Below are 15,349 nucleotides of genomic sequence, written 5' to 3' on the forward strand. Positions count from 1 at the left end.
AAAAATCAAAATACCTTGGAATTTATATTGACGCTGAGTTGAAATGAAATGTTCATGTAGATAAAATGTGCCAGAAATCAGTAGATTAATGGTTTTCTTGGAAAATCGAGACATGTTGATAATGAATCAAACTTGAATTTGACATACAAATCCGTTATTCTGCCACATTTTGATTACGGAAACGTTATCTGGCATTCCGCTCTACAAGATTCTCTGTCAGCCCTTTAAAAACTATATACAAAATAGAGCGGGCCATATGATTATGAGAGTAATCCATATTCTTTTGTTTCTACTCAACATTTTCATGAAATTTTGGGTTGGGAATCTCTTGAAAACCGTTATAGAAAATATATTAGTATGATTATTTTAACATATTGCTTTTTTTTTCAAAATTATATGTCTGACATTATTTCTAGAAGATTTCTGAATTTTTCATTTAGTTCGAATCAGACTTTGAATCTCCCTAAGCCAAATTCAAATAACTGCACAATGACTTCTTTTTTCTACAGGGGAATACCAATGAATAATCTATTGCCCAATGAAATTCGTAATGTATTAACGTTAAGATCTTTTCAAATGCCACTATCTGATCATCTGGATAGAGCATTGTAGAAAAAAGAAAAACAGACACAATGAAACATCAAACAAAAAAAAAAAAAGCCGCCTTTATTTTTATGGGGGTAGGTCTTTTAGGAGTCATGCTTACTTTTTCTAGGTTTATTCTTTCTCTTCTATTCTTTTCCTTGCGCTGCTTTTCTTTATTTATCTCTGATTATTGTTGACTCTCACTGTACTAGTCCTGTAAATGATTTTTCTTAAGGATTTTTTTTTCTTTTAATGTTTTGTGTATACAGTGTATTATTATTCTTGTATTGTAAATACGGGACCCTGTGGAAGAACAGTCATATTTTGCAGATATGGCTGAAGGGGCAACCCTCCATTTCTTCATGCTGTACGTAAATGCAATGTATATCTAAAGAGACACACACAAACACTTATTGGGAAAAACTTCAACTACAAGTTAGTGTCGAGCCTTACCACAATATATATATGTGTGTGTATATATATATGTGTACATATATATATATATATATATATATATATATATATATATATATATATATGTTAGTGTGTGTGCGTTTGTGTGTGCTGTACTTACATGATTATATTTATGTATAACGTGTGTATGCGTGTGTGTGAAATTGGCTGCTTGGCATCAAATTTCAAATTTTGACTCTTCACAATGAAAAATTACAAACGCAATCCACTACACACATAAAGCATTGTATACGTCATATATACGTATGCACGCTTATATCACACTCCATACCACACTCATCCTCCTTCAATACATGATCATGCCAGACAATTGTGAGACAAATTGGTCGGAATTTTGTCAAACATGTGGACTAATTTACGAAAACATCTTCAAAAACAGTCAGATTCATTTTTGAAACCCCAATCATCATTCACTCGCGGGAATTCCGAGGCATCTCGGGTTTATGGTTATAGGCCTCCGATCTCGACCAAATCCAACAGCAGTCGCACAATAATATATTATTTTTTTGTGTGTGTCTTTTGTTCTATTATTTTTATGAGATGATTGTTGCCACTTTCCTCAGACGTTATGATCTTGACGGGAAAATAGCTAGATATTAAATTTTGTTCTCAGTTTGATGTTTGATTTCCTCGCGGGGTATGACATTCTGCTTAAGCTTTTCTTCATACTTGAGTGGAAGTGACGCCTTGTAAGACTACAAGGGCCTACAGCGCATAATTATGATATGAAAGACATGTCCGAAGCAAAACACACTCATTCGTGCTCTCACATGATTGTTAAATACACAGTCATCAAACATTATCCTCAACGTTTTGTGTCAGAGACAGTACACGAACTGCAATGAGACGAACATTCAGCCATCAGATACCACTACTTTGGAAATGTGAGTTTATTTTCAAATCCGGTTTGTTCGAATGGCAACATTGTGCATCTTATGCTACTTTTATCGTGGTTTTATGAATTCTGCTTAAGTTGTATTTGATTTGAGAATATCACTGGCTCATTCACATCAAATCTGTGTCGGAGAGAGATCAGCGTCCATTGTTTACGTCACGTTCCGATTGTTACATCACGTCTTTTCTGCATCTGCAAGACTAAGTTCAAAGATAGTTTAATATCGTTAATGACGTAATATCGATGTGAATGAACAGACGAACTCGAAAAACACATTTACACAAGTCGTACAAATATGAGGCAGAAGTCTGTCTTATGTCAAGTTTGGTTGAATACTCATTTACACAAGACAAACGAATACATACTATAGAGAAGTCTTAATGTCAAGTTTGGTGATACTTATGTATCATCCCTCTGCTAACTGTCCTGTTAAAAAAAATGAATGCTTCCTTGTACACATGTCTGTATTAGCAATAATTGTCCATAAGGGGTTTGTGGGGAACAGCTGTTCATTTCAATTATATTGTTTTCCTTTTCATTGTAGCTCTGACAACAGAGGAGAAAAAGAACCTACCTCTACACGTAGAGAAGTTTGTTGACAGATCCTCCGACATTAGAGATCTTGTCATTGGACGTGTTGGCGAGCATGGCGGAGGTGCTCTTGCCGTAGAGGGCGATAGCACCTGTAAAAATGACAGGAACAAGTGATTATTACACAGTTTCCTCAGCGCTAGTGTATAGCAATCATGGTTGTTATTCAAATTCATGATTTTCTTCCGTCGAGATGTTTTTATTGCAACTGATTGACAAATTGCCCTACATCGACGTAAATAAGCACTGAATTGATCAGTGTTTTAGTAGTAGCCATCTACTACTAAAACACTGATCAATTCAGTGCTTATTTACGTCGATGTAGGGCAATTTGTCAATCAGTTGCAATCATGGTTGTTGTTGTTTTTTTTTTCTCTCTCTCTCTCTTAGTGACAGAGGGAGACAGAGAGAGGCTGATAAAAGCGAGAGCAAATGATTCAACGTGTACTGTGGATGAATATCATCGGTACAAGTAGAAATATTGCCTATGATCATCAACAATAAGTTATAATGAGGAGAATGCACTTTTGAAACGTCTTACATTAGCTATGATATTGTTACTAGAAAACTTGGTGATACGCTCACAATATTCTGCAACTTTTTTCTTTCAAGAATATAATGTACTTACATAAATACATTAATAACACAGAAAGTTTGGTGAAATAGATAACCCTATTTTGGTACAACACAATCATTCTGTAATCTTTAGTGTTTTCCATGACTATTAGGAAATGAGCAAAAAGAATGTACATGACAAAAAAACAAACAAACAAACAGTTGATCGAATAGCTGTAAGCGTCCAGATTATTGTCTATTGAATGATACGTGGCTAAGGCGACGTCCTGCATTAGGGATAATAGATTGCTTAAACTGTTTAGATTGATGAATTCACGATAAATTCAATTCATTTAGGTCTCAAAGACCGATATTTAAAGTCACTACCTAAAATTGTGATGGCGAAAAAAAAAAATGGACTTCTCCAGATTGTTTTCTGATGACGCTACAGATGAATAAAAAAAAAAACTCTCACGCATACAAAAGTTTTGAAATAGGCTGTCGCGATCAAAAATTTCTAGTGGCAAACATCAATATGAAATTATGAAAAGCATTGATTGTGGTAAATTTAGTCCCTCACAAAGTTGTCACATTCCACAAACATTCTAGCAAGAAGTCCTTTTTTTTATAGCTCTATTTCGCAATATAATATGTAAAAACAAACAAACAAACAAACAAAGTGATAGCCTATATAGTACCACGCAGCACAGAAGGTCCATCAAAATGAAGTACAAGTGTTTATAGGCCTAACTGATTTCCAATGCGCTGCGGATGGAATGATGAAGAACACAATATCTTTTCGTCATTTTTCTGTCTAAGTGCAAATCTCTAATACCAATCATTACCACCACTCCAGTAAAATGCAACGTAATAAACTATCATAATTATGAAGTATCGTTATATATCTTTTATTTCGAGTGCAATGTGGAAATTGACTTAAACGGGGTTGGATATCTGCCGTAACGTATCAGGGCAATTACCCCTCGAGGGCAATTACCCCCGACTAAATATTGATTAGTGATAAGGTGAGAGTAAAGATTAGGTTTACGGTTAGGTTTAGGGTTAGAGCTTGGATTAGGATTAGGTTCAGGTTCCGGATTTAGGATTAGGGTTAGGGTCAGGGGATGGGTCTGGGGTAATTGCCATGGGGGTAATTGCCCTAAACCCCTGCCAGCAATTATCCCAAGTGTACCAAAACCCAGATCCTATATATCTTCGTACCTGCGACGTGCGGGCAAGCCATGGAGGTTCCGCTGATAGTCTTGGTTGCCGAGTCGCTGTTGTGCCACGTGGAGGTGATGTAGGTACCAGGAGCGAAGATGTCCAAGCAGGAGCCGTAGTTGGAGAAGGTGGAGCGGACATCGGAGCTGTCCGTGGCGCCGACGGTGATGGCCTGCAGTACAGGGGGGGGGGGGGGAAAGAAAAGAACAATGTCATAAAAATTTGGATTTACAATTACAGAAGTTTCATGCTGTATTCACAAAGCCGGCCGTAAAATGGCATGGGAATTGTACAGATACAATATTTTTTGTCAATGTTATGAATATTATTCAACTGTTTGTTTAGCTTTGCAGGGCCAAATTCCAACATTTTTGTTGCGATATCGCAATGGGTTTCGAGTTATTTTCATAAAGTTTGAATGTAGGTTTAAATAACTTTAACATTGCCAAGCTTGGAATTTACATGTATCTCCCGAACAGATACACTACTGAAGTATCTAATCTCGGCTAACTCCGTAAGGCATAGAGTAAAGCCTCACCGACGAGGTGCGAGCGGGGGAATAGTTGCACGCATCAGCGTCGTCGTTGCCAGCGGCAACGGCAGTCGGGATACCCGCTGAGATCATGCTCCTGACAGCCCTGTCAAGAGAGCTGGATGCGCCTCCTCCCAGAGACATGGACGCGATGGAATTACCGTCGGCATTGGCTACGACGTAGTCGCATCCTGCGGTTTATACCAGATAAGAGGAGAGAACACGGGATTATAGAAAACTTGAGTCACAACTTATACTGTTATACCAACCAGATCCCGAGGTTTACATTCACTTGTAATTCTTAGTGCCATCCACAACACCACTTCTTACACGTACGTTGAAAAACCGTAAATTTTTCTAATGTTTTGAAGAGCCACATAAGTACGGTTCATACACATAAGGAAAGACAATTAGGCCTACCTATGAATTTCTAAAAATCTCGTTAAGTGTTTAGGAATCGATTCATTGTTTCCAAAGATACGAGTGTTGGGATAAATTTGAGGTAAATATCTTGCTGAACACAAAATGAGTGGTACTCCTGAATGCCGTATAGGTTGTCATTCGTTAGAGCAGTTGTCAGAGATTAAGACACCCCTGAAAGACAATGCACATTCATTTGACAGTAAAGCTTGCAAGAAACTACTTGTGGTGGCGAGGTTAAAAAGCAGCAGTCGATTTAGACTTAGATATGGAGCGAAAAGACAAACGATGAAATAGATAAAGCCGAGAACTGTAAAGGCTTCGGCAGATTCCTTTCGAATTTCTTGCGCATGTTTTTCTTTTCGTTGTTATCTTTCGACATACTTTTTTCTTCGCCCGATGTGCTCTGCTTGTCATCTGGACATTCTGGACAGAGATTGATGTAGTCCAGATCATTACGTTAAAAATGATATCAAAAGAGGGGACGGTGCGTACCGCTGATGATGCCACTGGTACTGCCGCTGCCAAGGCAGCCGAGTGTCTTGATACCCCTGATCTGAACTCCGGTGGCCACACCGTAGGAGTCCGATCCCACGGTACCAGCGCAGTGGGTGCCATGACCGTTGCAATCTTCCTGCGTTGTGAATATCATAAAAGAGGAGAGATGGTGTGTCCTGAACATTTTGGTGTTGCAGACTGTTGTGATATATTTCGAATGTAGATATTATTGTTTCGTTGTAATTCTTTATCCATAACTCTGAAAGAGGAAATATTTCCATCTTTAACTTGATGAAATATACCTAGGTCTAAAATGGAATGTAAGAAATGCAACAAAAGTCATCTCTCGCCGCCAAATCCACAAGGAGTTTGAAGAAAGACTTGTTGCCAGTTTCACATATTGCTGTAGAGTACAAAACATGTGTTTGCCAAAGGGGAATGCGCATTCCGATTAGCTATGGAGTAATGGCGAATTTATAAAGTCGATAGAAATTATACAAATTCCCTCCCAAGAAGGAAGTTTGAAATTGGAACGAATATTCAAATTTATTGACTCCATAAATCTCACTTTATTAGTATGTCATTTTAAGATAAACACCTTTATTCTATAATACTCATTTAAACCCTTTTAACACTGGTAAGTATTGGCATGGAAAGCATCAGGAAAAGACATCAATGACAACAAAAAAAAAAAAAAAACGAACCCCCAATTAAACTTCCTCTTTCATTTTTCTGTTATGTGTAGTTGTTCTGCACATTTATAGATAGACCAACTCGGAAACTTTAAATGTATTGTATATATATATATTTTTTTTCTGTTTATTCAATGGAAATGGAAATAAAATTGAATTGAATTGAATTGAATTGAACTTACATTGATACCTCCGGCAAAGTTAGCCACCTGCTGAGCGCGGCCTGAAAATTCGTTGTGAGTATCGCGAACTCCGGTATCGATCACCCAGACAGTGTAGCCACTTCCGGTGCCTGTGGGGTCATTCCAAAATCAACGTCTTCATTGGTCTTGGGTCAATTACTTCCCGTGTTAACATTTTGTTATATATACAGATCCTCATGACAAGATCTAGGTAATTCATGAAGATTTTATTTTACTTTATTTATGACCTCGAAGTGTTCTCATTTCATTTCAGGGTTCCACGTCCTACAAGCTTGGCTTTTTAGTGGAACACTCTTTTTCCATCGTAATGATTACTTCTTCTTCTTCTTTTTTATTTTACATGACAATGTGCGCATATTTTGTTATAATATCATTCGTGCACATATCTTATATTGTGTTCAATGAAATATCCTTATCAGCTGAATGAAAAGCTATTAGATTGACACATGTACCGCTTTCAATCATGTGTTTTTTGTTTAATGGAAATAAACTATTGAATTGAATTGAATTATTGAAGTGATGATGTTGTTTACATTTCAAGGTCCGAAGTTTGCTTCGGGAGTCTATAATTAAGCTCCTTGTGTGCATTTAAGTCTCTTGCGTGTTTTGTTTCGATGAAAATCTCTGGTCTTTGTTTTGCTCCCACTTTGCAACCCTAACAAGTAGTATCTCTTACCCCTCGGTCCATAGTAGTTGTTCAGAGGCAGATTCCTCTGGTCGATACGGTCCAGACCCCAGGTCACCTGAGTGCGGTAGACGCCTTCCTGCTCCACGTACTCAACGGCGGCAAGGCTGCGGACCTGCAGGGGTAGCGACATCAAACATGCTGTCGTTGGGAAACTTAACAAATTAATATATTATCAGTCAAAGTGCCGTGTTACATCCTAAAATGCCTCTGGCATGTATACCTCTGACTCTTTTATTTCTAACACTTTTACACCAGGTATTCTTGCTCGAACCGTCCGTATCACGATATCATTACGAATCAGGACCATTAACTATCTGTGTGATTTGAGCAGTGCTGAGTGCACAAAACTTCCTTGGTATTGTACACACTGTCCGAAGCCCCTGTGTTAGTATGTTTCTTCAACTTACGACTCGAAGAATCTTGTCAGACAGCTCCGCGGCGAATCCATTCAGGACGTGACGGAACTTGTTTCCAACACGACCGCCAGAGAGACTGACGGTAGAGGCGATATCGTCGACGTCGTACTCGTCCTAAGAGATTCAGGAGGGAGAGGTTGAATACGTGATAGAAGAAGAATTTTCCAGAGTACGATCATGAAACAGTTGTATAGTGTAGTTTTACTGTAGTCCAGAAGGTGAAAGTAAGGTCTATGTTGTTCAATCTAACTCAAAATCTTGATATGAAAATCTCGAGATTAAAATGTCGCCTCCAACAGATTTTGCCATGTCCAGCACGGCCGGGAAGGGGAGGGAGGTCAGCCACAAAATTCAAAAGCATGATTCAGAAGGTCATGTAAAACAATACGTACATCATTGCGAGAGGTTATGAATCTTGCAATTACGTCATTGCTGTAGTTTGTTTCTTTTTGTTTACGTGTGGCGCCGATCGTTTTTGATGCATTTTTCAACGCCATTTTCCATTCCACTTAACCACTTCAAGAAAACCTCAAGAGTGACATTGCAAACATTGCACTCAAGTCATTTATGTGGCAAAAACAGAACATTTGTTCATCGTTAGGATAATTTTGTGATGGCTTCTTCTTTAAAAAGTCTTCTATGTAGGAACAAATAAATTTTCGTCAGTTTCAAACACTAAAAAAAATGTCGCAGGTTGAGTTTCTGGTTTAAGCTTTACTAAACACTAATTTTGCTAACAACTAAAAGGATGAGGCTCGAGTCTTTCTTTAAAAAAAATAACCATATGACAATACCAAAAACTACGTCTTGCGAGATAAAGTGTATCATCAAGAATACATGTATACCTGCAAACCTTCCTTCACAAACTGACTGGAATTCATTATCACTGGTATAAATTATTTGTAACAGAATGATACAATGTTGCTTAACAGCTTATTCATGGAGTAAAGAAGAAGCAATCAAAATTATTAGGAATGATGCATATCTTATTTACATGATGACCCAAGAAGTACAGGTCGAGACATTTTAATCTCTTGTCTACAACGAGTAAGGTGCAGTGTTTGTTTACAGAATATGGCAGCATACAAGGAAGAATTAATGTGAGCAAAGCAAGCATACATATACAAGCGCCCATTTATACTGAGACTATCGTGCAGCATTATTGTGTTTGCATTGCATTATTTCGTGCAATTATGTATCTTTAGCTCTACAAATCTCTCTCTTTTTCTCTATCTCTTTCTATATGTTGATTATAATCAGAATTAATGAAAGAGAAAACTGCGCTCTGCAGCACTGACCTTGAGTTTGATGATGTACTTGCCCTGGATGGGTTCCGAGTGTTTGAGGAGCGGGGCCAGCTCGGCTGTGGCAGCAGCCACAAGGAGGAGAGCAAGAAAAGCACGCATCTTGTCTGGTGACGAACCCCAAGGGAGAAAGACATCGATTTCACAGTAAAAATTAAACATATTCACAATGACAAGAAAGACATATCTTGCTTACAGTTTGATTTCTTAAGAACCTGCTTTTATATTTGTTTGCTGGATTTGTGATGCTCCCAGCTGGTAGTGCTTAATGATTACTATTCGAATCACAAGAGGTTGTGGTAATTTTGGCTAGTGAACACGTGCTAGAAAAAAGTATATCATTTACTTGCGAGACACGGAAAGTCGAAGGTTACACACGCTATATATGCGGTCTTGTGTATACATGATGCGTCTATTGGTAGCATATGAGGTTATCTATTACGGGCACCACTTCACAAGTGGTGGGCTGTCACACTTTTGACAACAAGGATTTTGTTATTTATTAGAATCATTGGAAAGATCCAGTCGGCGTTTTGAAAGGGGAAGCCGCAGATCGGGCCAAAATGAGAATACGTATGAGTACCCGGGGCTCCTCAGCGGGCTTTTCAAAGGACCGCTCAAAGGCAGGTGAACGGCGGCGCCGCAGTTTGGCCGCAGAATGTAATCTGTCAAGGCGCCTAAAACGGCTGCGATGCAGGCTATCCGTGAGGTTGGACCATCCATTTATTTCCCCCTATTCCTTGGTCGGTAAAAAAACCAAAGCAAAAGCACAAGCTGCTCGACGACGAGCTTCCCCTAGCAATGGATACTCACCTGGGACTTGAAGTTCACAGCCGAAGTGTTCAGAAGACTCTAAGGAGACACAAGACGGGTTTGGATGTCTGAGCGAGAGAAGAAGGCAGCTTATATAGAAAATTTCAACCCTTCTAATTTTTGAGCTTCTCGTCTTTGCCTCTGCCTTATCACTGAGCTGAATGTTTAAAGGAAAGATTAGTGAGCTTTTCCAAGATGATTATTAAGATGAGACGGTACAAGGTAACATGATTGTCTCTTGTCAAAGGAAAAGGAAATAAAGTAAGAACAAAAACAACAAAGGAATACAGAATGTACACGTCTGAGTCCAGAAATATAAAAAGAAAAGAATGGAGACAGGCAGATAAACATTGCGTAACATCGTCACTGCTAATCATAGTCAAATACGAGACAGATGAACGTGTTCACAAAGATGTACGACCTTCATTTTTTTTTTAATTATCAATATGTCTTCACGTATAATGATATAGGAGGCGTTAGATTTGGTCACTGGACTTGATGGAACAGTCAGTCCTTTTGAGCAAGACTTCCACATCATGTCAAACCATACATCTTCATTAAATTTGTGTTTGAATGAATTCAAAACAATATAGATTTTTTGCCAACGTTTTTTTTTTTTAAATCAACAAATTATGATAGCTTTGTGATAACTTATAGCAATGGGGTTGGAAGGAGATTTGCTGCCGAGCACAGCATGTTTTGCAGTTTCCCTCTCTCTCTCTCTCTCTCTCTCTCTGTGTTTGTTTGTCTGTCTGTCTGTGTGTACGTGTGAGGGAGAAAACTTTAAGTAACACCTATCTGTTGTGGTTCTTCATCATTCATCTGCGTCATCCACATAAATTTTCAAAAATTTCATGGGGTTTTTGTAATATCGCTGTCCACTACTGATCTCCCAATTACAGAAACCCACGGAGCTACAACGTTTGTGTTATAGCTCCATGCAGAAACGTTGCGTTTGGATAATCACACACTCCCATTTGTTTTCTAATCAACTTTATTTTTTTAGAATGGGAATTTCATGTGGATCGATGAGTTTATGCCTCCGTCGTGAAGTTCTGCCAGAGGCATTAACTTGGCATTAAGTAAGGAGTGGGTCATATATGCAAGCTGTGTCTAGTGCACGTCACGAGTCTGACACCCACGAGTGACATATTCTCACGAGTTACACAGTCCACGAGTCAATGCAGCTCACGAGCTCGACACGAGGCAAACAAGCCCCGCGAGTCAGACTCCGTATCAGGACAAACACGGCCTACGAGTCGTATACTATGCAAAAAGACCCATGTGACCCAATTCTGTAATGTAATTATGGAACCATTAAAATACACGCCAAAATAGAATATTTTAACAGGAATTTTAATTAAGTCAAAAATAGTATAAAGCGTATTAGAAAATTGATTAATAACATTTTGAATAAAATTATGTAATATTTAGTTGATTCTTTTCATCTTTAACATGAAAACATACTCAACAGTCAATTTAAGGAAATTAATCAGATGATGTTTCATATTAACTTTAGTACAAAGTTGTAAGACTTAAATAATGCTTTGATAGAGAATTAATATTCTCAAGATTAGTTATAAATGCCTAATAATAACAATGCCAAAAATAAAAGAAGAAAATAACAATTATAGTTCATAATGAAAAAGAGCATTAGGTCTGATGTTGATGATATAATACTTAAATATCAAGGCAGTGAAAAAAAAAATGAATTTTAACAATTGCTTACGTGTTTGTACCTTTCCTGGGAAAACTGGAAATGCGGTTTTGGCGACCGGTATACCTCCGCCATAATGCATAGTTCTCCTTACAGGTCTATAGTACGTCTTGACAATGTGTGATGACAGTTTCACGTAACTGACAACAACAACAACAACAACAAATAAATAAATAAAATGACAGGTTTGACACAATATGTTGAATGTTCACTTTCCTTGAACTAGGTTTAACTGGATGAATATGGCTATATTGTGCAGTGCAGGTACATGTATTTTTGGATTTGAGGATTTTTACATGACTTTTGACTATTTTTGTATGTTTACGCGTTGAGTAATATTCAAGGTATGGAGGAAAAGGTGTAATTTCATTATTAGATAGTAATATTTCAGCATTTTAACCCGGCTTTTGACCCTTGAGCTTTGAGCATATGACCCTAAAATTTCATGCCCCCCCCCAAAAAAAAAAAAAAAAAATCCCATAGAATCTATATTGGGTAACACATGTATACACTAAGTTTCAAGAAAAATCCTGAAGGCATTGCCTGAATACGAGGGAAAAAATGTTCTAGAAAAACTGCAAAAAGGACACTTTCCCGTACGTTTTATGATCCCGAACTTCGGTAATATGTAGAAGAACGATTGCTCTTTCAGAAAATGTAAAAAATAAAAATTGACTAGGTTGACCTATTTCACCTATTTTTGGTCCTCGCATAAAATCGGGTTGTGCGACTTTTTGTTCGTTTTGTGATGCACGGTCACAAATATGAGGGAAACGGGAACATTTGTGGAGTTGACCTTAACCTTTTACCTCTGACCTTTGACCTCATGACTCGGAAACTCTCTCTAGAGAATCTTTATTAGGTAGTACATGTATACACTAAGTTGAAAAAAAAATACCTTCAGGGATTGCATAGACATGGGTGAAATAGTGCAGTTTTGAGCATTTGACCTTGACCTTTCACCGTGAGTATGTGCAACCAAAATTTGACAGGCACAACTTTACCCACTTATACATACATGCCACGTTTGATAAGAATAACTCAAACGGTTTTCTAGTTACGCTGTCCACAAAATTGTTTACGGACGGAAGGACGGACGGACGGACAACCCGAAAACATAAAGTGTCGCCGGAGGCATAATAAAAACTGCACAAGTAACAACCATTCACACACACACACACAAAAGGAAAACTGATTCATCAAATTGTCGAATATCAGTATTGCATATATTTTCTAGAATGTTAAAAATTTGCATTTATAGCAGATTAATAGAATTTCATTTTAACATAACATACTTGTTAAGAATCAATTTGAATTTAGGCAAAGCCATCCAACAGAAACAGCAATTGAATAAAAGAAATGGTTTTATACATGTATATGACAAAAGAATATTGCGTTACCTGCTTTCATTAATTTCATTAATTCTCATTAATTCAACTGTAGTGTTTGACATTGTAGATCAATTTATTTTGTTACAAAAATGTGTTAATTATAAACAAGTTATCTCACAAATCATTAACAACTATGAAACAATACAACGGTCTCTTCTTGGGACTCCCCTTTTTGAATATGTATTTAATGATTTGTCGGATCCAACACATTTAAATAAGTTATTATCTGCAGATGACACAAGCGTATTTTGTGATGGAACAAATTCTAAAACTTTATTTATTTCCTGGAATGTTCAACTTCGTAGAAGTAATTGGATATTCTGAATGTTGATAAAACCAATCTACATTACACCGTGTATTTGGAACAAAAACGACAATTTGATTTTAAGGAACAGAGGTAAGAAAATAAAACCTGATTGAAATATTAGATTTTCAGGAGTTTTTATTGATGCGTAATTGTCTTGGGACCCCCATGTCGATCACATTATGTTCAACTATATCTAAAAGTATTGGTGTTCTTTATCAGCTACAACCCCCCTCCAAAAAAAAAAAAAAAAGTATTCTTTTGTTTCATCCCACATAAAATTTGGGAGTACTGTTTGGGGCTTCTCTGCATGGACAACCATTGCTCGCATTCATAAAGATAAATTCAGAAACGAAGTATTCTTTGAACGATCAATTCGTAATATCAAGCCCTCAGTAAATTTTTGTATATCTTAAAGGGATCGCACAGTTTTGGGTGAGAACTAATTTCAGGTTTCTAACATTTTTTGTTTTTGTTTTTGTGAGATAATGAGAAGCCTCTTATGAAATATAAAAGAGCATGTAATTCCATGAGGAATTCAACGTTTATTTGATTAAAATTGTTTTTGAAATGGCCGAGATATCCAAAACAGAACGATTCTAATAAAGTGTGGGACCCTGATTTTATTACGATCGCATTCTTTTACTTTGTTTTTGGATGCTTCAGTCATTCCAAACCCGATTTTCATCAAATAAACTTTGAATTCCTCTAAAATGATATGCTCTGTACTATTTCATAAGTGTTTTCTTGGTATCTCGAAAAAAGTTAAAAGCCCAATTCTCATCTCCACTTATACTGTACCATCCCTTTAAGATGCAAAATTCTACCAGTTTAATCTTGGAACAATATTCTTTCTCAAGTATTTCACAATCATTTCAAACTGAATTATTCCATTCATGATTCTAACACCTGGATTGGCCAAAAATATTTTTATATATACTTTTCTTTTTTTTAAATCATTATAACATCATACAAATATGAATACAGACTGCAGAGTTTTGGCCAATAAAGAATGAGTTTATTCGACTTAAATTTTCGTTGTCCTACGCATTCTTCAGAAAAAAAAAAAAATATATATATATATATTTTTTTTTAAATAAATATATAATATATATTTTTCTTCTCTGTCAAGACCCCTGAAGAAGGCATAGGACGCCGAAAATTCACGTCGAATAAACTCATATATATATATATATATATATATATATGTATATATAATATCACACACACAGAAATATTATAAATATGTATATATATATATAATATATATATATATATATATATATATATATATATATATACACACACACACACACACACACACACACACACACACACACACACACGCATAGGACTGTATCTACATTGTATTTTCATTAAAACTAAAGTTGTATGTATGACTCAGGCATGCTTCCTCCGCTATCTCTGTTCTCTTTTCTGTTTCTTCCAAATTTTTTTTACCACATGTGAATTTGTTTGATTGTCCTCATTGAAATGTAATGCTTCTTCGTGAGGGATTATTTCCAACAAGCCCTGTATTTTGTGACAAATGTATTTTGAATTGTACAAACGTTATCATGCCTCGAAATAGAAAAAAAAAATGGGGGAAAAATACTGCCAGATAGTGACATGTCACACAAAACTGGGTGACCTTTGACCTTGACTTGACATTTCAAGAAATTATTATTTTTCTTGTTCAAAATTATTCTATTGTTCTAACTTAATGATATTTCCAAAGTAGAGAGAGTGGCCAAGACTTGACAATTCTGGAAATTTTTTTTTTTTCAAAATTATTTCTATTGTTCTAACTGAATTATATTTCCAATGTAGACTGACCTGGACTCAACATTTCAGGAAATATTTTTTTTTTTTCCAAAGTTGTTTCCATTGTTCTAACTGAATTATATTTCCAAAGTAGAGAGAATGACCCAGACTCAACATTTCAGGAAATTATTTTTTTTTTCAAAATTATTTCTATTGTTCTAACTAAATGATATTCCCAAGGTAGAGAGAGTGACCCTCACTTTACATTGCAGGAAACATTTTTAAA

The 15,349-nt window shown here is 36.6% G+C and overlaps 1 protein-coding gene across 1 annotated transcript; it reads right to left on the minus strand.

Annotated features, from left to right (window-relative positions):
* Nucleotides 1-1,990: 1,990 nt before the first annotated feature.
* Nucleotides 1,991-9,201, minus strand: LOC140239642 (aqualysin-1-like). The gene is made up of 9 exons (XM_072319473.1): nucleotides 9,069-9,201; nucleotides 7,762-7,884; nucleotides 7,343-7,466; nucleotides 6,646-6,755; nucleotides 5,769-5,907; nucleotides 4,860-5,044; nucleotides 4,322-4,493; nucleotides 2,529-2,637; nucleotides 1,991-2,154 (listed from the first exon to the last, which is right to left on the minus strand). Exons 1-8 carry the CDS (start codon nucleotides 9,174-9,176, stop codon nucleotides 2,531-2,533), a joined length of 1,068 nt encoding a protein of 355 aa, XP_072175574.1. The 5' UTR covers nucleotides 9,177-9,201; the 3' UTR covers nucleotides 1,991-2,154; nucleotides 2,529-2,530.
* Between the last annotated feature and the right edge of the window lie 6,148 nt (nucleotides 9,202-15,349).

This window comes from Diadema setosum, chromosome 2 (genome assembly GCF_964275005.1).
Source record: "Diadema setosum chromosome 2, eeDiaSeto1, whole genome shotgun sequence".
Lineage (NCBI taxonomy): Eukaryota > Metazoa > Echinodermata > Echinoidea > Diadematoida > Diadematidae > Diadema > Diadema setosum.

Excerpts from the sequence above, each read along its gene's own strand:
- LOC140239642 (XM_072319473.1), bottom strand. The coding sequence starts at position 9,176 with ATGCGTGCTTTTCTTGCTCTCCTCCTTGTGGCTGCTGCCACAGCCGAG. Across the intron at positions 7,467-7,761 it reads CTGACAAGATTCTTCGAGTC|GTCCGCAGCCTTGCCGCCGT; the intron begins GTAAGTTGAAGA and ends CTACCCCTGCAG. Across the intron at positions 4,494-4,859 it reads CCCCCGCTCGCACCTCGTCG|GCCATCACCGTCGGCGCCAC; the intron begins GTGAGGCTTTAC and ends CCTGTACTGCAG.